The sequence below is a fragment of the Rattus norvegicus genome, chromosome 9 (assembly GCF_021556685.1).
Source record: "Rattus norvegicus strain SHRSP/BbbUtx chromosome 9, alternate assembly SHRSP_T2T, whole genome shotgun sequence".
In the NCBI taxonomy this organism is placed as follows: Eukaryota; Metazoa; Chordata; class Mammalia; order Rodentia; family Muridae; genus Rattus; species Rattus norvegicus.
This window is the reverse complement of record NC_141542.1, coordinates 129,305,537-129,328,491: the sequence shown is the minus strand read 5'-3', so window position 1 is coordinate 129,328,491 and position 22,955 is coordinate 129,305,537. Positions and strand designations below refer to the sequence as shown.

The 22,955-nt window shown below is 44.1% G+C and overlaps 2 protein-coding genes across 6 annotated transcripts in view; one reads left to right on the top strand and one right to left on the bottom strand.

Moving 5' to 3' along the window:
- The window catches only part of Zfp950l17 (zinc finger protein 950 like 17), a 43,496-nt gene extending 41,211 nt beyond the window's left edge, over window positions 1-2,285 (bottom strand). For all 5 annotated transcript variants that reach the window (XR_015629922.1, XR_015629923.1, XM_087569091.1 and 2 more), the window contains exon 1: window positions 2,163-2,285. Coding sequence is in view for 3 of the 5 variants with exons in the window: in XM_087569091.1 (XP_087425217.1) it covers window positions 2,163-2,165 (3 nt within the window). In the remaining 2 variants the exon portion in view is untranslated. The remainder of the gene's footprint in view (window positions 1-2,162) is intronic.
- A 16,954-nt stretch (window positions 2,286-19,239) lies between these two features.
- On the top strand, window positions 19,240-22,490 carry LOC148003920 (uncharacterized). Its single transcript, XM_087569088.1, has 3 exons — window positions 19,240-20,323; window positions 20,874-21,138; window positions 21,484-22,490. Exons 1-3 carry the CDS (start codon window positions 19,834-19,836, stop codon window positions 21,656-21,658), a joined length of 930 nt encoding a protein of 309 aa, XP_087425214.1. The 5' UTR covers window positions 19,240-19,833; the 3' UTR covers window positions 21,659-22,490.
- The last annotated feature ends 465 nt before the right edge of the window (window positions 22,491-22,955 follow it).

Genomic DNA, 22,955 nt, shown 5'->3' with positions numbered 1-22,955 from the left:
CCTACCCACCTACACCCCACCCTGCACACCTGAGAAACCTCTGCATCTCAGAAACTCCTTTTGGACTCTGGAACTGAATTTCCCTGAATCATTCCATTCACTGTGACTGCTGATAGTGGAAAGGTAAAAGGATTTTAACAAGTATTGCCAAAGGATGATTCTCATAACCTCATCCTTATATTCTGTGCATATTTTGGAGAATTGTTTGTTAAATTGTAGCTTTGCTTTCTATGGCACTGTGGGGCATAAAAATTATGAAAAACAAACTCGAGGTAGCTGTATTAACCAGCAGTCCCCCCAAATCTAACTCTTGGCTTTGCATCTTCACTACCCCCAGCAGAGAGACTGTTTGACTCACGCTGCTGGGTCGAGTACAAGGAACTATATTCAGGATCCTTTTCTCCTCCATCCTTGTTTCTCTCCTATCTGGTGTTAGGGAGTGAAATGGGGGTGGGGGGAGGGGGCTGAGGAGGAGGGGGTTTAAGGGTGGGGAAAAAGAAACCACAAAGTAGCAAAGACCAGCAAAGATCCAGTTAGCTGGGTCTAAAATGCTAAAAGAGGATCTAGCCTAGGTAGATTTTACATTCCATGTATGCTGTCACCCTTAAGTTTGTTTTAGGTTCAGGTTACAGGTTAAGTTTTGAACAATTTAAATATAAACTGGAGGATATATGTCTGACCACTTAGATAGGACATTTACACAGCAAACATTTCCGGGATGTTTCTTAAGTACACCAGTGCCCTAAAACAGTAGGTTAGTGACAGTGTCCTAAGTGGAAGGTCTCAGATGAAGAAAAACATAGGAAAAGGAGAAGGGAGAAAGTATAAAAGCTGGGGGGTGGGGGGCGAGGGTCTTAAACTAAGTAAGCTTAAGAAGAATGTCACCTTGTATACAGTTTACATGAGGGAAATGGAAAAAAACAGGAGATATCTATGAAGTCAGCAGAAATGTTAAACTACGAAGTTAGCCGAAACATCATATAATGGGAAACACTCAGGAAAAGTCTAATCAAACAGTGCTGAACAAGGAACTCAGTGTATTTCAAAAATATTCCTTACCAAGCCTATAGTGGCCTTGGGACCCATAACCCATAAGGTGGCAAGACTTGTATTCTCAGAATCTTAAGCAACCCCTCCCAAATGCCCTGGCCCCAAGCATATTCCTGGTTTTAGGGGAGCTGTTTTATCTCTATACCCAGGGCCCCTTAGGAAAGTTCCCAAGGACTAGGCCCTAGATGGTTACTGGCTCTGCCAAGCATGTCCCTGAGTCTCAGAAGGAGCTCAAACACCAGGACCTCAGGAAAAGGAGGGAAAGCGTAGCTTGATCAGGGCAGCACTCAATACAACAGTGTTTTTTGTTGTTTTACCATTTCTAATGGTTGTCACCAGATGTCATCTTGACCATGTGGCAAACTATGCTTTTCTCAAGAAGAAAACTAAACCTTTATGGCACACCAGGCCTTACTGTTGATTGTGATCCTGTAATGCCCCACTGATCAGCTTGTTAGAGGCCTGCTCTTTGATATGGTGAGGGGCTTAGTGGCTGGTTGCAAATCAGGGTCTGGTGCCATATTTCTGGACAATCCTGGTGAACAAACTTGTGTATCCTAGCATCCTAATCTCTAACAGGCCTGGTTAGCTTACTACTTACAGGTGGGGTGTTTTGCAGGCAGTCCTCTCTCAGCTAAATTCTACTTGGTGTGCCTTGCTATCTCCTAACCTTTAGCAAATCCCTTACATCATCAATTCTACTCTTACATTACAGCTTGATACTGGATTGCTACCCAGCACATGAGATGCCTTCCACAACCTCCACAAAATAACTCCAAATGGACCTTACATCTTAATGTTAAATGCTAAGAACAGAACTTGTAGAAACCAGGCTTCTGAGTTTGGGATAACGCCAAGGATCTTTCCATACACAAGCCAAATGCTCTGCACAGTTGCAGCCCCTACAGGGAAGTTATTCAGAAACTGTAGCTGGGTCCAGTGAGTGGCTAAGACCTCACAGGTAGCCGCTGATTCCCACTCAGCCCCGGGAAAGACCCACCACACCAGCTCCCACTGCTCAGTTCCTCCCCCTTCCCCCCCACCCACGCCGCCGCCCACCGGCCGGGCCCCCCGGCCCCCTGCCCCTTTGTGGGCAGTGACCCTGTGCTCACCATGTCGCAACTTTGGAGCTTGCCTGAGCATGCCTCACAGAATCCAAAGGCAGGACAAAGAGCACAACAGCCAGGACCATTTAAAACTGCTTAGCTACTAAGGGAATCCTGCAACAAGGCACCCGGAAAAGCCCGCCTTCTCTTCTGATTGGCAGGTCCAGTGAACTCTGATTGGCCAGTAGTCTTGAGTGACTTTAGCACCTCCGTAAGAGTTAGAGTGAGCTGAAGATACAGTCAGCATACACAGTTCTCAGCCCAAGCTTCAATTCCAGAGCCAGATCTTTTCCGGATCTACAGGGATTTGCATTTCAGTAGCCTGTCCTCCAATAGCTACTCATCTGTCTCCCCGCCCAGCCCCAGGAAGGACCCACATGGCCACCTACCACTGCTCAGCCGCTTGCTCCTCCCTTTTGTGGGCGGTGACCCTGTGCTCACCCGGTCCTCACTTCAACCTGCACTCAGCTCACAACACTCAGTAGGCTCTTTCCCTTCCTCCTCCTGGAATAAAGGTATACAGCGTGCATAACCCCTGGTACTCAACTTGCACTAGGGTTATTAATCTTTCCCACAAGTGGAAGGGTGCCCAAGATATTAACAATTAAAGAGAGATTTGAGGAAACAAGAGTTTTGCTTTGTGGCTGTTGGGATTCAGACCCGACAATCAGCTGACCTTCATATATTTAACACAGGGAAGCGGTCTGGGCCTCCAGGTTCTCCCAGCACTCCTCAGTCCCCACCTGTATCAGGGCCTGTCTGACATACCCCACCTTGTACCTTGAACTTTCCAGCGCAGGGGCCGAGTTTCCCTTCCCCAGAAGCTCTTCCTATATCATCCAGAAATTTTGTACTCTTTGTCTTTCTGTTTCTCTGCCTCTCTCTCCCTCCCCCTCTCCTTTCCTTCTCTCTCTTCCCTCCATCTTCCCTCTGACCCCCGCTCCCTGCCTACTGCATTTTTCTCTCCCTGCTTGCCTTGCTTGCTCTTTCTCTCTTTCTCCCCACCCCTGCTCTTTATCCTCACTCACCATATCGACTTTTCTGACCTCTCTGGGACTAGTGAACTCTATCCTTGGGATCAGTGAGCCCACTAGAGAATTGCCCCCAATAAACACTGTCATTTGGCTTGGGTGGAATCCTTCGTGCTGGGCTTACGTAAATTGCAGCTACTTTTCACTGGTAGGTACTGGAACCCTGGGAGACAAACCTTGTGGAACACTAGTGTTAGCCAGCACATCCTCTTCAGTGGGAAGGTGAACACACATTCACACACAGAACTGTTTTAGTAAAGGTTCTCTAGATGAACAGACCTGATAGGATGAATCTCTGCATGTTGAAAGCAGATTTATTAGAATTTTCACATCGTTAGTCCAACAATGGCTAACGTGGCATGTATAGGGGTAGGGAAACCTATATGTGAACATAGGCAGACTCCTTCAGTAAAATCCCAGGGCTTATTTTTCTTGAAGGAAATCATTCCTTTGGAAATGACTCCTATCCTCTCCTTGCCTGCCACAGGGGGGTAATCTTTCTCATTTCTTCTGTCTTGTCTTACATGATGGCTATTCCTTGTATTCAAACTGACTACATGTGGAATTAACTAAAACTGAAAGAGTTTGGGTACTGTGGGGGATTACTCTTAATTATACCTTTTGAAATGTGAAAACCCTTCTTTAATCTAGATTTTTTGAGTTGTTAAGATCCACCTTTACTCTAGGTCACAGCTTCTGGTGGCAGCCTACATATATAAAGAACACTGAAGATGGTAGCTCATTCTCTGTGTCTACTTACCTTACCTCTGGCTAACAAGTTCTTTCTTGCCTTTTCTTCTCTCTTTCTCTCTTTTCTTTTTCTGGCATTAAAAAGCCTACTTCTTTGAAACTCTGGTATATACTGAAGACAAACAGACATCCAGCCACATGGACTGAACCACACTGGATTCTTCAACTTTCCATTGGTAGACAGCCACTGTTAGTGAGACATTCTAATAAATCCGCTTTCAACATGCATACAGAGATTCATTCTATCAGTTCTGTTCATTAATAGAATGTTTAGTTGTTGTTGTAAAAATACAAAAATAAAAAAGGTATTGGTGTCTCTTACCCTGCTGGGTTCGGCAACTCAGTGCCCCAAGATATGCGCTAGATATCTTGGTGGAAACACATACCAGCCGCATGCTTTCCTACACTCAAACCCTCACAATAAAAGAAGATACAACACAATAATCTTTGACCCAATTGGTAAGATATAATTGCCCTCTTAAACATACAAAGCCCGGTACCATCCATCCCTTAAGAACATTGATAACAACCTGTAAATACACAGAGCAGAATCTTAACATCACTTGCCATGGCTTCTCCCCTCTCGCCTTCTCTCTCCTCCTTTCTCTCCTCCTCTCCTCCTTTTACTTCAAACTTCTCTCCAACCCATCCTTCCTTCTCCTCCGGGCCTCCTTCTATCCTGTACCTGACCCTCACCTGTACTTTACAGATTCAATGGAGAGGTGTTTCTGGTGAAGTCACCTGAGTTCTGAGTCCTTGACTAGGCAGCTGTCCTTGGGGCAGTGGAATTAGCATCAAAATACAGTAACTTCAGGGCAAACCATAACATTTAGTAATATAGCCGTGTGTGCATGCGTGGTTTTTGTTTTGTTTTTCCACCGTTCCACTGAGGAAGATGTCCCAGCTAACAACTGTTATCCACGGTGTTTGTCCTCTGTTTCCTGCTTTTCTCCCAGGCTTGCCTCAGACCTACCAGGTGAGAAGTAGCTGCAGTGTACCTGAACGCAGATGAAGTCACAAGGCTAAGTGAAATTGCAATGCTAGAGTAGATAGGTTGGGTAAAACTAATCCTCCACAATGGGAAGGCCCAGAATATATGGCCTTCACGAATCCTATAAGACGCAAACTGGTGAGAGGGGCACCACACATTTGAAAAGTGTTGTTCTTGCCCTTTTCTGTGTGCCAGACCTTAGGGTTGGAGATGTTGCTCAATTAGATGAATTAAATTCAATGCTGCCACGGGCCAGGTGGCAGCATTGAATGGCAAGAGACAAGGGGAACGTAGTTATTATACTAGTCAGAGTAGACAAAAAAACGTTTATAATGACAAAGCCGGTAATGATCAGCACAGGACAGGTGAAATTTATAATGGCATGACTCGTTCAGACATTTGGTAGTGCCTAATCAGTCATGGTGTCCAGGCAGGAAATACATAAGAAGCCTACTGCATATCTGTTTGATCTCTATAAGCAGACAAATTCTCAAACAAATGAAAGAGAGGCTACATTGGGTCCTGGCAAAAGGCAATCTTGGCCAGTAAATCAATTTCCAGAGTAGGCTTGCAGACCCAGAACCCCTTGAATGAAAGGGTGGCCAGGTTCCCCAGAGGAAGGATCTTGATAAGGCACCTAAAAATTTTGCTATTAGCCTCTTTCCAGTTCTTCCCCAGAGAGACCTGTAGCCTTTAACAAGTATAACTGTACACTGGGGAAAGGAAATAATCAGGCTTTCCAGGGTCTATCGGATACTGGTTCTGATCCCAGCAATCCCAAGAAATGCTGTGGCCCTCCAGTTACAGTAGGGGCTTATGGAAGACAGGGGTTTAATGGAGTTTTGACTGATGCCTGACTCACAGTAGGTCCAGTAGGTGCCTGAACACATCCTGTGGTCATATCCCAAGTTCCAGAATGTATAATTGGGATAGATACACTTAGAAATTGGCATTCACAGTCACAGACCATATGAAGGTCAAGAAGGAAGACCAAAATGTGGATGCTTCAGTCCTTCTTAAAAAGGGGAACAAAATACTCACAGGAGGAAACACAGATATAAAGAGTGGAGCAGGGACTGACAGAGACTGCCCCACCTGGGGATCCATTCCATATGAAGACGTCAAACCCAGTCACTATTGTTGTTGCCAAGAAGTGCTTACTGACAAGAGCCTGATATGGATGTCTCTGAGAGGCTCTGCTAAAGCCCTACTGATACATATGAGGATGCCTGCAGCTAACCATTGGACTGAGCATGGTGACCCCAATGGAGGAGTGAGAGAAAAGACTGAAGGTGCTGAAGGGGTTTGTAACCCCATAGGAAGGACAACAATATCGACAAACCAGACCTCAGAGTTCTCAGGCACTAAACAACCAACCAGAGTACACAAAGACGGACCCTTGGTTCTAGCCACACATATGTAGCAGAGGACTGCATTGTCTGGCATCAATAGGAGGAGAAGCACATTTAGTGGGTCTATTTAGATTCTGGACACAGCACATTCCTCACTTGGGTGTGTTACTCAGGCACATTTACCAAGTGACTAGGAAAGCCACTGGCCTTTTGTGGGGCCTGGAACAGAAGACTCTTCAACAGGTCCAGGCTGCTGTGCAGGCTGCCCTACTACTTGGACCATATGATCCAGCAAACTCTATGGTACTCCAGGTTTTTGTGGTAGATAGAGTTGCCGTTTGGAACCTCTGGCTGGCCTCTGTAGATGGATCACAGAAGATACCTTTGGTATTTTGGAGCAAAGCTATACCATCATCCGCAGACAACTGTTTTCCCTTTGAAAAACAGCTCTGGGCCTGCTATTAGGCCTGAGTAGAAACTGAACATTTGGCAATGGGACACCAAGTTACCATGTGACCTGAACTGCCCATCATGAGCTGGGTGTTATCACAAGGACAGCTTGGAAGTTACCAGGAATTCTGGGGTTGTTGGCTCCTGCACAGCTCCAATGTGAGGTCTGGCTAATGGTGGGACTGGCAGTCAGCCAGCTACCACTAACTCTATCAAGCTGTCAGTTCTCATGGCTGTCAGAGTGTCCGCATTGGCTATGTCTCAGTTTCCTACCACTAACATATTTGAGCTGAGACATTGAGCTGAGACATTAAATATTGGAAACACATATAAACAAGGACTGGTCTATCTACCGTACCTCAACCCATTTCCTGATTGTTCAGAAACACTGAAGTTTCCAGAGTGGAGTCTGTGAGTCTATTCTGGTTCGATGCTACACACCTACAATAACAGCAATCAAGAGGCTGAGGCAGGAGGACTGCAAGCTTGAGGCTAGGCTGAGGTACATAGTGATACTCTGTCTCAAAAATTAAAATACAGGAAAAGGTAAGAGGCCCACCTGCCCTGAGAAATTTCCTAAGCCCTCAGTTGGGATCCCAGGAAAAACTAACTAAGAAGGTCCCCCAAATCAAATGGGTAGTGTCTTAGTTGGAGTTTCTCCTGTTGTGAAGAGACACCATGGCCATAGCAACTCTTATAAAAGAATACATTTAGTTAGGGCTGGCTTACAGTTCACAGGTTTAGTCCATTATCATCATGGTGGGAAGCACGGTGGCATGCAGGCAGGCATGGTGCCTGAGAGGTACCTGAGATTTCTACATCTGGATTTGCAGACATCAAGAAGAGAAAGGGAGCAACTAGGCCTGGCTTGAGCAACTGAAATCTCAAAGCCCACACAACAGTGACAAACTTCCTCCAAAAAGGCCACACCTCCTAATAGTGCCATTCCTTAAGAGCCTATGAGGGCCATTTTCATTCGGACTGTCACAGGTAGAAAGAAACTGCACAGCTTTAAAATGTGTATGTGATCACTAGCCACTGTCTAGGTAGGGAAGGTGGAGGGAGGCACGGTGTGGAGAATGTGCAGAATGAATGTTTCTGGGAAGCATGACTTCAAGACTAGAAATACTTTCTTAAGTAAATAGTTTGCTCAAATGCCCACACGTCTCTTACTTTTTCCCTACCCTTCAGAATGCAGAGTTGACATTTAATCAAGATTCTAGAGAAATTAAAGCCCCCATACTGCTGTGCTGGACTTGTGATAGATGCTTCTCTAGCCTATTCTTTTTCTCTTATTCTTTCAACCACAACCTTTAATCGCATCTTCTGAGAAAAGACTTATGTGTTTGATTCTTCTGATATCACAAAGGCACAGGCAGGAAGAAGGAACGGCCATGGTGGCTGCCAGTGGAGAACAGGCATGTTATTGACTACGGGAGTTGTGGGACTTGGTTATTTCTGTTGCTTCTGAGGATGATATTTTAAAGGAAACTCTTCCTCATGACTGAAGGAGATTTTCACACATAAGACATACACCAGCAGCCGGTGTATCAGTGACATGTCATGGCGTCACTCTGCACATAGGTATGGGGGAGTTACAGATTGTGGATGTGGAGAAGGGACTGTTGGTAGGTAGTGGTCATGAGAATCACAGTCTCTTCTTTCCACCAGGATCTCTATTTCTATTTTTCTTCCACAGCACTGAACGACTCATCCGCACTGTCATTTCCTTTGTTGAAGTTTATGTTTTTCCCTGTTGAACTAGTCTAATAGGGTGCAGCATTTCTCGAGACTTCAATTTTCTAGTGTCACCTAGTGTCCAGGACACCATAAGTAGGACACAACTGGAAGACAGTGCTGAGGGTGCACCCTGGTGGCTCCTACTGAACCAATCTCATATAATGAGTTGATAAAAGTCTGAGAAAGGTGCTATACTGTGTACAGTGAATTTCCTTTAAATAAATGTTCATGTGTGATGCTTATTTTATTAGAAAAATTTATGACAGTTTTCATAAATAATTAGTTATATATTCTATATAAATACATTAAAAATAAAAGATTTAAAGTAAAAATTAAATTTAAAAATGTTTTCATGATTTTTAGTTTCAAAAGAAAAATTGTTTCTGGGTGAGTGAATCTTTGAAGCACACTTCAGTAGCCTATTTCCAATGTGACCAGAACTCTAGCTGGAGGACACGATGTGCAAAATTGCTCAACTACATGCATTTTACATGACTGTCCTCCTACACAAACGGGAATATTCTGATCTGTAGTTTAGGTGCTAATTAAAGCATCTAGTTAACACACCCCCTTCTTCAAATAGACCATGGAGCCCTTTCTCATCTCAAATAAATTTCACCAACCTTCTTAAGGAGGGGAGACAACAATTCTTCTCCCTTTTTTGGCAAGGGTTTTGTATTTTTATTCTTAATACAATTTCCCAGTATCACTATATCCATAATTTAGTTAATGTCTTCAAATTTAATTTTCCAATAATGAACAAATTTATAGTAGATCAAGATGACTAGATGGGAGAATATGCATCACACTTCATAACAGTTTTCAAAAGCAGACTCTGTTAACTGTGAATGTGTGCATCTGAAAGCTGCTCTCCTAATTTGCTGATACAAAATTAATTGCTGAGCATACTCCAGAGAAATGACACTTTAAAAAAAAAAGATTCATGTCATGTATCTAAGTACACAATAGCTATCTTCAGACACACCAGAAGAGGGCATCAGATCTCACGACACATGGTTGTGAGCCACCATGTGGTTACTGGGATTTGAACTCAGAACCTCTGGAAGACCAGTAAGTGCTCTTAGCCACCGAACCATCTCTCCAGCCCTGAGAAATGACATATTTAATGTAATGTTTGTTAGTGCAAATTTCATGAAATGACAGTATAATGTGCTTCCTGTGAGTTCGATGGTCAAGAAGCAATACTGAGCAGCCACAACAACATAGTTGACTTAATCTATGCTCAATGCATGTAACATTGTGTAGAAATATATAGAACCCAGACACATCTTCTTACACTGTAAATCAGCTTAGATGTTTTACAATACTCGATAAAATGTTGATTCTGAGAAAACACATTGAATTACTAGGAAATGATCTCTGCATGCACATCAAGAAGCAGAATTCATTACCTGTTCATCAGACAACATTACCAAAGAGAAGCGGTGCAAGACTTCAGAGACCAAGCACAGTGCATGCTTCGCATGATGTAAAAGAACACAGGAGGGAAAGCTTTAAGGGAAACCTGTAGGACTTTTCTTTCCCTACCCATCACTAACACAGCCAAAGGCACTTGTGTATTCTTTCTATGAACCTTGCAAATTCTGAATAGCTTGGAATTAAACATTTTGAAATCTAACAGTCACATAAAAGGGATCTCTCTGGAACTGCTTCAAAGTGTCAGCAGCAGATCCCATGTTCTGATGCTCTGTTGAATGGCAAGGAGGTGGACATGGAGGTTGGTCTGGAAAGACTGCCATGTGAATCATAAAGATACTCATCTCTACCCTGTCAAATATGTGTCTGCGTTTAAATAAATACTAGTGTTTAAATAAAATAAACACTGTGAGAAGCCAGAAGGAAGCACCTTGGAACCCTCTCTTACAGCTTTTCCTCTCTGGCCAAGAATCATTGAATCTGTTAGAGCATCTCCTGGAGTCCTTGTCTGACTTGAGAGGGCGTTTATGGTGCTTTAAGCTCTAGTCCCTCTTGGTCATTTTGGTGCTTCTTATTGTCTCAAGTGAAATAGACTGCTTTAGAACTAATGCCTAGGATTATTCTATATCCCTACAGTAATGTGCTTCTAGGAGCTAACAGAAGTGGAGGCACGGCTGTATTCTCTGAGTATATTCCTCAATATTGTCATCACCTTAGCAATTTCCCAAAGATTAGACAGTTAATTTGTAGCTCAGGGTTCCACATACATGGATTTCTGCTTGAAAAACTTAGGCACGACATACACACGTATAACTCAGCCTTCAAGAGGTAGAGGTAAGAGGATTTTCAATTCAAGACTACCCTGAGCTACATATGAGATTCTATCTTAATACATCACTGTCCTCATGGGGAATAAAGAAATGGAAAGGAAAAGTAGATATAGAAGGATATAAATGAGGAAATATGAAAGGAGAGAGGAGAAGGAAAAAGAGACTATTTAAAAGATGTGATTTCTCTACCAAACACGCAGAGATCTATCTGCTTGTCACAATTTCCTAATAATTCAAGATATTTTCTTAGAAGCAACATTGTATTGAATATTGTAAAATATCTAAATTGATTTATGGTGTAAGCAGGGGGTGTCTGGGTCTTATGCTATTACTACACAATTTTACATAGGAGACCTGGCGATTCCTAGATGTAATATTGATGAGGTGACCTGGAATAAAAGTCCCAAGTATACAGAGAACTGAGTGCATGCTGACTGTGACGACACCTTATGGAAATTGTCGAGGTGATAATCAGAATCTAAGGGGAGAGTCATTAATACAGACCAGTCTGGCCCATGTGTGGTTAGACAAGGTCAGTGTGAGGGAGATGGCATGGAGTCAAACAGTGATCACCAAGAGCCTTCCCGTCTTGTCTCTTCAGTAGCCTGCTCTATGACAAGAGTTGTCCAGAGAGAAAAATGAGGCAGAATCCAGAATAATAACCTTCATTGCTCTCTGCTTTTTAACTTCTCTCTGAAGATATCTGTTGGGAGGCCACCTACAGGAAGTACATTAAACACCATCTACCATAAACCTGACTGATCCCCCCCTTCTGTGCACACCAAGTGCCCATTACTCACAGGCACAATAGTACTTTTCAAAGGAAGACACAGGGGGCAAGGTGGGATCCACTTCTCAGTTTGTCATGGGCCAGCCTATTTGTGGTTTGATGAGGAAAGATTTCTTCTTTTCAAAGCAATAAAACATTTTTTGCTGTGTGCTAAGAAGCAGAACTTTTGCTCAGTGTCTTCATTAACTTGAGTTTAGATACGACCACGAATAGAATCCCCATGATGGCACAGTGGCTGTATAAGGACAAGTAGAGAAACCTCATTATCACATCTGCCCTGTCTCACTAGTGATGCCCTCATCATGTTATGACGTAGCAAGAAGGCCCTAATCAGACACTGTTGCTGTGTTCTTTAAACCCCCAGTCTCCACAGTCAAGAGCCCAACAAATCTATTTTCTTTTAAAAAAAATTGACCAGGCTGTGGCCAGAAAATGAACTAAGATAGTAGTATCTTTTATTTTGTTTTCTTGTCAACTTGAGTATAGAAACTTTAAGGGATGTAAATAGAGATTTAAAGAATTTATTTAGGGCCAGTGAGATGTCTCAGTGGATTGATGATCTGAGTTTTATCCCCAGAATAGATATGGAGGAAGGAGAGAACTAACTTCTGAACGTTGTCCTCTTGTCTCTGCATGTGCACTGTGGCACTCACATGTGTGCAAGTAGGTACATTCACCCACACGAGTCAATAAATATTTTAAAGTTATTTTATTTTGCAATATTTAACTCAAAAATATTAATAAATATATTTATTGATTTCTACACTGTATCAAAAGCACATGTAATACTGTATTCATTCAGTTATGTTTAATTATTCTACTCGGTTTCCAGTTTTATATTAGCTTTTCATGTGACTATTGACTTTACATATTTTTATAATTCCTACTGTCAATGTTGAGCCTCTTACAATCATTCTAAAGTACATGGCTTTCGGTTCTGACCTATTGAAGGCTGTGACCATACCAACTAGAAAACAAGTTCAAACCACATGCTTCCATTGACTGGGAAATGAGTCAAATCATAAGCTTCTCCCTTATGATTGACAAAGACAGATGTTTTTCCATTGCTCCTATTATAACCTACAGAATTTGAACAATTACCACTTTCTTAATTGATGTTTAAAGTCGGTGTACAGTGACTATCAACAGTTCCAAGGTATGGTCCTTATACCTACTTATTAACCCTTTCTTTTTTTTTTAAATATTTATTTATTATAGATAAGTATACTGTAGCTGTCTTCAGACACACCAGAAGAGGGCATCAGATCTCCTTACAGATGGTTGTGAGCCACCATGTGGTTGCTGGGATTTGAACTCAGGACCTCGGGAAGAGCAGCCAGTGCTCTTGACCACTGAGCCATCCCTCCAGCCCTTATTAACCCTTTCTTAAGTGGATTTCCTTGTTTTGGTTTAAAATGATTTCTCAAGTGGCCTCTGTTAGCACCCTAAACTGACATTATTGAAGGTGTTTCCAGAAAGACCTAATCTCAAAGCTATTTGGTGTCTACTAATGGACTTAGAACAGTTCTTTCTGTTTAGAAACACTGTACCCCTGATCTTAAAGAAAAAAACAAAAACAAAAACAAAAACAAACCTGTATTAAAACTTAGCCATTGGTAAGCCACTGAGCTGATGTGCAGCAGGGCAGGGCAGAATATGATAGGGGTGAATGGAATTTCCCCTCTGCCCTCTGAAGGTTTGCTGCAATAAAATGATTAAAATAAATTAAATGGGAGAAAAGTGTGTTAATGCATTATTGTCCTTAAGTACAGCCCAACGTGATTCAGAAGCTTTGGGCCCTGCTCTTTCTAGGGGAAATGAAATACAGAAAATGTCAGGTAACAGCACGCTGGGGTTTTCTCTTGTTGAGCTTTTTTGTTTTTTAGAACAAATAGTAAAAATCATTTAGGGAAAGTTGCAGGCTTGAAAACTATACAATAGTTTGGGATAACATGTATTTGCTCTCCAAACTTGGTGGGTAATAAATATCGTGTCCAATCTTTGAGAACCTCCCACCTGAGGCTCCATTACTACATCTGATACAAATCTGACAGAGGCTGAGGTCAGTTAGAGGGACACTGTGCCTGTCTTCTACGTTTTAATGGCTAAATCACAACCTGTATTTTTTTTTTAAACACCATCTGTTGTTTGTGATAGTCCTTACCAGGTAATGTGATACAATTTTAAAACATGTGTTCCCTTCTTCAAGAGAAGCAGTTTTGGGGCTGGGGAGAAGGCTCAGTGGTTAAGAGCACAGACTACCATTGAAGAGGACCAAGGCCTGGTTCCCAGCATCCACATTGGAAGGTTCACAGCTGCTTCTAACTCCAGCTCCAGGGGACCAGATACTTCTAGTCTCTGAGGGTGCCCTCACACTCCCACACATACTAAAAATAAATATTAAAAAAAAGAAAAAGCTGTTGTCAGCTTGCCTTAATAGTCCATTTTATGTATTTTTAAAAACAGATAAAAAGGTGGGTTGGATATTAGCAATGTTCAGAGTTAGCAAGATCAAGTGAAAAGGGTGTCATTGAAACAACCCAAAATGTTAACTGCTAGAGTTGTCTTAGTCTCAATCTCTCATCATTCCTAATGATGTGTGTGTGTGTGTGTGGGGGGGGGGAATCGTGTTTACCAGTGCACACTTACTGTTGTCCCCTATCCTGCATAGGCTCTCTAATAACACTAACAGCAGTGACACAAATAGTAACTAAAGTTTATTTGGTGTCCATTAGGTGACAGGGCCTGCACAGTCTTATACATTTCACCCCTAGTTTTACAGTAATCCCGAATGGTATGTGCTATTTAGTCGGTTTTACAGTTGAAGGTTCTAAGATGCTGTCTAGCACTCCATTGGTGTGGGACTCAGAACTGGAATCTGTGTCGCTCAGTATTGAATGCTAAGTGTTGTGTTGTTTACTACTTATTCTGTCTCGAGTTGGCTCGCCATCCTAGGGGTAATAAACTGATATTTGTTAGACAAAACTTTAGTCCAAATATCTAAAGAAGCATTATCTTATACAGGCATGAATTTAAACATCTCTCGACAGCCAAAATTGATACAAAGATTTAGTGAAGAAAAAAAAATCCTTGCATGTTGCAGGCCGCCACCACTGCAGCCGGGGGTATGGGGTGGGGTGGGGTGTTCATGTAACATGTACCCTAGCCTCAGTGACATACCTTAAAAAAAAAGACATTTGAGGACAAAGGAAGCATCTAATGCTGACTTCTTGTGAAAGTACATGTGGTTAATCAATCAGATAGGCATACAATTTCATTCTGTAAAGTTTTATAAAGGAAAGTAAACTAAGTACTGCCTGGGAGTTAGTGCTGTGCAGAGCACTCAGGCTTCTCTATGATTCTGCCTTCTTCTCAGCACCTCACAGCCAACAGCTGCCTCCATTACACCAAGTCACTCAAAGGAGTTTCCTTTGAGATTTCAAGATACCTCAGAAAAGACCTTAGTAGACATTTTAATGTTACTTTATTTTCAAGATACAGCTATCTAAATGCAGTGAGACCGTTAGGAAACTCACCAAAGTAGATTAACATTGCTGTTACCAAGTTGCAGATATACAGGACCCAACCTCCTTATCACTTTATGGTGATGGAGGACTTTTATTATTCTTGTAAAATATATATAATATGAAAGCTATCATTTTTATCTAAGTTGATTAAATTGATAGTTGATTGGCATGAAGTACATTCACTGTATTGTGAGATTATGATTCCCATGCATCACAATTCTTTTACCATTTCAAACTGAAATTCTATATTCAATAAATACCAGATCTTCACTTCTCCCTCTCACAGCCCTCGGCAACCACCATGCTGCTTTCCATTGCTTCCAATTTGTTGTCTCTAGGCTCCTTGTACAAATAACATCATATAGTATTTGTCTCTTGGCAACTGGGTTATTTCTTTTTGTGTAAATTCCTTGGAGCATCTATGTTCTGGCATGTGCCACAGCTTTTAGTCTGAATTATGTTCCATTTGTATATAGTATGTGCATATATGTTTGCATGCATTTCTTGAACAATTGTTCACCTCAGCTAATATCTACCTTGTTTTTGAAGCTGGGTCTCTCACTTGAGATAAATAATTTAGGCTAAGCTGTCTTGACAATGATTCCCAGGCACCACCTCACCAGAGTTGGTTTTACTGGCAGAACATATATATATGCCTCAGTGGTATTTTGCAGTTTTGTAATGTGCGTTTGTGTGACTCTGTGCGTTCCTAAATCCAGCTTGGATCTAAAGCTTTCAAAAATGTCTTAATACTTATTATACAGAATAATGGGATTATAGGGTGTCCATGCATTATGTAATGTATTTTGACAATATTCCCCCTTAATTTCTCTCGGGATTGCATTGAATCTGTAGATTGATTTTAGAATTATGGCCATCCCATGAGCATGCAAGGTCTTTCCGTCTTCTAGTGTCCTCTTTAATTTTATTCAGTATTTATAAAATTTTCATTATAGAGGTCTTTCACTTCCTTGGTCAGGTTTAACTCAAGAGAATTGGGGGGGGGGCTTGGACTTTTAAGTTGTTTTGAATGGGATTATTCCCCAGATTTCTTTCTATATTTATTTTTACTGGTTGATAAGGCTACTGCTTGACATATATATTATTATGGTGAGATGTGTTTCTTATATTCTGAGTTTCTAAGGCATATTTGACATGATTGAAATGTTATTTCTGTTCTATCAAAAAACAACAGATTAGTGAAATTTATAGTTTATTGACATATTGAGCCACACTACATCTCTGGAATAAACCAGTTTGTTCATGGTAATTTTGTGATATATTATTGAAGAGTTTGCAGGTATTTTTAAGGAAACTTTGCATATATTTATGTTGGAGATTGGACTGTGTTTACCTGGTTTTAGTACTAGGGTAATACTAATGAAAGACCCCAGCTTAGCAGCAGTAACGCCATTTTACAAGGCTGTACTTAAGATGACTGGTTCAGGGAAAGGTTAGAACACTGAGTACACAGCGGCTGCCAAACAAGATGTGTTTGGTTGAAGGCCTGGCAACAGGAGGACTGCCGTTGAGCACCTGACAATGAGAAAAGCCCCGGGAGAGGTCCCACACCCTGGTGGGGGGGCCGAGTCAGCCGTTATGTTCCAAGAAGGTAGCTAAGAAACTTGCCCCCGGGCTGAACCCTTGGGGGGCCGAGTCAGTCCTTATGTTTCAGGAAGGTAGCTAGGAAACTTGCCCCCGGGCTAAACCCTTGCCATATTAGAATCCACCAATTATATCCCTGTAACCATGCATCTGCTTCTGTATGCTTGCTTCTGCTCCCCAAAATCCTATAAAAGCCCATCCTTGGTTCCGTGGGGCGCGCCAGTCCCCCGAGTGACTGAAGCGCCCGCAGGTGCCTGTGCCTGTGTATCCCAACAATAAACCAAATCCTCTTGCTGATTGCATCCTGTGGTGTCTCGGTCTGGTCTTTGGAGTTGGAGGGTCTCCATCCCGAGGGAAAGTTCTCCCTGAGAGCTTTTCATTTGGTGCGTTGGCCGGGAAAGGAGATCCTCCACCCAGGGACCACCGACCACCCACTGGGAGGTAAGCCGGCCGGCGTCTGTCTGTCTGTCTGATTTTGTCTCGTTCTGCCTTATTCTGTCTGTTCTGTGAGCGCTCAGCCAGGTCTGTTCTGTGAGCGCTCAGCCAGGTCTGTTCTGTGAGCGCTCAGCCAGGTCTGTTCTGTGAGCGCTCAGCCAGGTCTGTTCTGTGAGCGCTCAGCCAGGTTGTTTGGAATTTGGGCGGGACGAAGAAGGAGCTGACGAGCTCGGACTTCTCGCCCCGCAGCCCTGGAAGACGTTCCAAGGGTGTTGGGGCCCGACTTTTCGGGGCCCAATCTGGGAGAGGAGAAAGATCCGGACTAACGGCACCTCTGTCTGTATTTTTGGCTTTCAGAGGGCCCCGGACCTTTGCCACCTCCATCTGACTTTTTGCTTTCAGTTTGGTACCAAAGCCGTGCAGCACGCCTGTCTGTTGTTTGTTTGACTGTTGGTGTTATTTGTTTTCTCTGTGTCCTAATCTTCCTTAGAACTAACATGGGACAGTCCCTAACAACGCCCCTAAGTCTCACTCTTGCCACGACCGGGCACACAACCAGTCCGTCGAGGTTAAAAAAAAAAAGGAAAAGGGCAGACTCTCTACACATCCGAGTGGCCCACTTTCGGAGCAGGATGGCCAGTGAATGGCACATTTAATAAGATCATTATTTTACAGGTTAAAGATTGGGTCGTCCACGGACATCCTGACCAGGTTTCTTATATTATCACTTGAGAGAGTCTCGCCTTAACCCCCCCCCTCCCGGGCGGAACCCTTCATGGACCCGAATTGGCCTCCCCTCAACCCCCAGCCTGTCCCCTCGGCCCCGCCCGGTCCGCCGGCCACGTCTTCCTCTCTCTACCTTTGTGAAATCAGAGCCTTCTAAGAAACCTGTCCTCCCGGCAGACCCAAACTCCCCTCTCATAGATCTTCTCTCTGACAGGCCCGGCTAAAACGGAGGAGGCAGAGCCGCCGGCCAGATCAGTTGCCGGGCCACAGTCTGATAAGGGTTTCTCCCCTGTCGCAGGGAGATTGCACAATAAGCGAGAGGTGATGCCAGATTCAACCTCCCAGGTTTTCCCACTTAGACAGGGAACCGGTGGCCAGACCCAATACTGGCCGTTTTAAACAACACAACCCTTCTTTCTCCAAAGATCCGGTGGCACTCACCGACCTAATAGAATCTGTTTTACTTACCCACCAGCCTACTTGGGATGACTGCCAACAGCTCTTACAGGCTCTCTTAACCTCAGAAAAAAAACAAAGAGTGTTCCTAGAGGCCAGAAAGCATGTTCTGGGAGATGATGGGCGTCCCACCCAGCTGCCTGAGAAAATTGATGCTGCATTCCCACTTAAGAGACCAAACTGGGATTTTAATACAGCTGAAGGTAAGGGACACCTACGCCTTTATCGCCAGTTGCTTCTAGCGGGTCTCCAAGGGGCTATACGATGCCCTACTAATTTGGCTCAGGTAAAACAGGTATTACAGGAAGCAGGGGAAACTCCCTCCGCCTTTCTAGAGAGACTTAAGGAGGCCTACCGTATGTACACTCCCTATGACCCAGATGACCCAGGACAAATGACGAGTGTCTCTATGTCCTTCATCTGGCAGGCTGCTCCAGATATCAGGACTAAGTTACAGAGGTTAGAAAATTTGCAGGGCTATACATTACAGGATTTACTTAAAGAAGCTGAAAAGATTTTTAATAAGAGAGAGAATTGAGTCGAATCTTGGCCAACGTAGTTCAGGGCCAAGAAAGGAAGGGAGATAGGGGGGAGCTCGAAAGGGGCTGAAGCTGGATAAAGATCAATGTGCCTATTACAAAGAGAAAGGGCACTGGGCCAAAGAGTGCCCCAAGAAGCCTGGCGGACCCCGAAAGCCTCGACCACGAACCTCCCTCTTGGCTCTAGATAAAGATTAGGGAGGTCATGGCCAGGACCCCCCCCCTGAGCCCAGGGTAACGCTTAAAGTTGGGGGGCAGCCGGTTACTTTCCTGGTAGACACAGGAGCCCAGCATTCAGTCCTCACCCAAGCTTCAGGACAACTCAGCGACCGGACGGCCTGGGTACAAGGAGCTACTGGTGAGAAACAATATGGATGGACTATGGACCGCCGGGTTCAGCTGGCTACCGGTAAGGTGACCCATTCCTTCTTACATGTTCTGGACTGCCCGTACCCTCTGCTGGGCCGTGACCTGCTCACCAAACTAAAAGCACAAATTCATTTTGAGGAAGGAGGGGCCCAAATAACTGGCCCCCACGGAACTCCCCTTCAAGTTCTAACCCTATAAACCGGGACAAGACACTGGCTTGGACAGAGACTGGTGGGATGGGGTTGGCGCTCCAACAGCCCCCCTTAATTACAACTCCAGTCTCCATAAAACAATACCCCCTGTCACATGAAGCTTATCAAGGTATAAGGCCTCACATTACGAGGCTTCTAGATCAAGACATCCTAATCCCCTGCCGGTCGCCTTGAAATACGCCTCTTCTGCCTGTTAAGAAACCCGGCACTGGAGATTATAGGCCAGTACAAGACTTGAGAAAGGTCAACAAGAGGATAGAAGATATTCATCCGACTGTTCCAAACCCTTACAATTTGCTCAGTAACTGTTGATCGATGAGAAACAGGGGTATGCTAAAGGGGTCCTAACACAAAGGTTGGGACCCTGGAAACGCCCTGTGGCCTACCTGTCTAAGAAATTGGACCCTGTGGCCTCCGGCTGGCCACCGTGCTTAAGGATGGTGGCTGCTATTGCTGTCCTGATCAAGGACACTGGAAAATTGACTTTGGGACAGCCACTCACCATCCTAACACCCCACGCAGTGGAGGCCTTGGTAAAGCAGCCCCCAGACCGCTGGCTCTCTAATTCCCACATGACCCACTACCAAGCCTTGTTACTGGATGCAGAACAGGTTCAGTTTGGACCCGTAGTCGCCCTCAATCCTGCCACCTTGCTTCCCCTACCAGAGGAGGCAGAACAGCATGACTGCCTACAAATCCTCACAGAAGTACATAGAACCAGGCCGGACCTATCGGACCAGCCTCTTCAGAATGCTGACCACACATGGTACACGGATGACAACAGCTTCTTGGCAGAGGGAGAGCGAAAGGCTAGAGCTGCGGTCACTACGGAGGACAAAGTGATTTGGGCGAAAGCCCTGCCTGCTGGTACCTCCGCACAACGGGCTGAACTCATCGCCTTGACTCAGGCGCTCAAGATGACAAAAGGTAAGAGGCTAAATATATATACAGACAGCCGTTATGCCTTTGCCACGGCACACATCCATGGGGAGATCTACCGGAGGCGGGGGCTGCTCACATCTGAGGGTAAAGATAAGGCTAAAATTCTGGCCCTCTTAGAAGCCCTATTCTTGCCCAAAAGACTGAGTATTATACATTGTCCAGGACACCAAAAAGGGCACAACCCAGAGGCACGAAGAAACCGGCTGGCCGATGCCACGGCGCGAGAAGCGGCCATGAGCAAACAAATCTTGCCCTTAAATAGCCCAGACCAACCCACGCCCCCACCAGTGGGACAAACCAGTTGGGTTTATGCCCATGAGGACATAGAGCTCCTAGAAAAAAAAAATGGGGGCCATCTACCACCCTCAACTAAAACAGTGGGTCTACAAAGGAAAGACAGTTATGCCAATAAAAATGACTTTTAAATTGATCTCCTTTTTACATAAATTAACCCATTTGGGGTTTAAGAAGATGAAAACCTTACTAGATCGGGAAGAGATAAATCTGTGTTTTTTTTTTTTTAATTGGGACAAAGCGATACAAAAGGTGACTGAGAGTTACAAAGCGTGCGCTCAGGTTAACCTGGGAAGGACCATGATTGGACAAGGAGTTCGTCCTAGGGGACACCGTCCCGACATCCATTGGGAAATTGATTTTACTGAAATTAAACCAGGTATATATGGATACAAGTATCTCCTAGTGTTTATAGACACCTTCTCAGGATGGGTCGAAGCCTTCCCCACAAAGCACGAGACTACAAAAATGGTCACCAAGAAGCTCCTCGAGGAAATCTTTCCCAGGTATGACATACCTCAAGCGTTGGGGTCGGACAACGGGCCCGCTTTCGTCTCCCAAGTAAGTCAGTTGGTGGCCAAATTGCTGGGGATTGATTGGAAATTACATTGTGCCTATAGACTCCAGAGTTCAGGTCAGGTAGAACACATGAATAGAACAATTAAGGAGACTTTATCCAAACTTACGCTTACAACTGGCTCAAAGGATTGGGTGGCCCTCCTTCCCCTAGTTCTATATCGGGCCCGGAATACCCCGGGCCCCCATGGTCTAACTCCTTTTAAAATAATGTATGGAGCACCACTCCCATTTGTCCATTTCTTTGATTCAAACATTGCTGATTTTGCTGACAGCCCTTCTCTGAGGGCCCATTTACAGGCCTTACAGATTGTACAGAGAGACGTCTGGAGACCTTTGGCCGCTGCTTACCAGGACAAGCTTGAGCATCCGGTGGTGCCACACCCGTTCCAGATTGGAGACACCGTGTGGGTGCGCAGACACCAGACCAAGAATCTCGAGCCACGGTAGAAAGGACCCTACACCGTCCTCCTGACTACCCCGACCGCCCTAAAGGTAGACGGAGTCGCGGCTTAGATCCACGCACCACACGTCAAGGCAGTCCGGTCTGAGGAATTGACTAATCACAACACTACACCCCAGACATGGAGAGTTCAGTGCACTCCAAACCCCTTAAAGTTAAAACTCCTACGTGGCTCCTCCTAGCCCTTTTGTGGCCTAGAGTCAGTGGGGAAATAAGCCCCCACCAGACAGAAATTTCTTGACCAAGTCGAGTGAAAGATTTCACTCAAAGTTAGCAAAAAAAAAATGGGGGAATGAAAGACCCCAGCTTAGCAGCAGTAACGCCATTTTACAAGGCTGTACTTAAGATGACTGGTTCAGGGAAAGGTTAGAACACTGAGTACACAGCGGCTGCCAAACAAGATGTGTTTGGTTGAAGGCCTGGCAACAGGAGGACTGCCGTTGAGCACCTGACAATGAGAAAAGCCCCGGGAGAGGTCCCACACCCTGGTGGGGGGGCCGAGTCAGCCGTTATGTTCCAAGAAGGTAGCTAAGAAACTTGCCCCCGGGCTGAACCCTTGGGGGGCCGAGTCAGTCCTTATGTTTCAGGAAGGTAGCTAGGAAACTTGCCCCCGGGCTAAACCCTTGCCATATTAGAATCCACCAATTATATCCCTGTAACCATGCATCTGCTTCTGTATGCTTGCTTCTGCTCCCCAAAATCCTATAAAAGCCCATCCTTGGTTCCGTGGGGCGCGCCAGTCCCCCGAGTGACTGAAGCGCCCGCAGGTGCCTGTGCCTGTGTATCCCAACAATAAACCAAATCCTCTTGCTGATTGCATCCTGTGGTGTCTCGGTCTGGTCTTTGGAGTTGGAGGGTCTCCATCCCGAGGGAAAGTTCTCCCTGAGAGCTTTTCACTAACTTCATAAAGAGTTTGGTAATGTAACCTTCTTTGCTATTTAAAAGCATAGTTTGAGAAGCATTTGTGTATTTCATTGAAGGTCTGGTAATTTTTTTATTTGGTAAATATTTGATCACTACTTCACTTGTACTGCTTTCTACAAAGCTGCTCATTTTTTTTTTTTTTTTTTTTTTTTAAGATCTTCACGATTTAGTTTTGGTAGGTTATATACATCCAGAAATCTACGTACTTTAGAGTTTTCCACTTTATTGGAATAAATGATTTCTAAGATAAGACCTAATGATTTTTCTGAATTTCATTAATGTATGTAGTAACAACTCTCCTTACCCTCCCATCTATTTACATTGAAGCTTTTCAACTTGATTGTTTTCGTATTTGAGGAT

Bases quoted from the DNA above. Each gene is read 5' to 3' on its own strand.
- LOC148003920 (XM_087569088.1), top strand. From the start codon at position 19,834: ATGGTGGCTGCTATTGCTGTCCTGATCAAGGACACTGGAAAATTGACT. The intron at 20,324-20,873 runs GTAAGAGGCTAA...ATTGGGACAAAG, and splicing joins GGCGCTCAAGATGACAAAAG to CGATACAAAAGGTGACTGAG. The intron at 21,139-21,483 runs GTATGACATACC...TTTTGCTGACAG, and splicing joins CTCGAGGAAATCTTTCCCAG to CCCTTCTCTGAGGGCCCATT.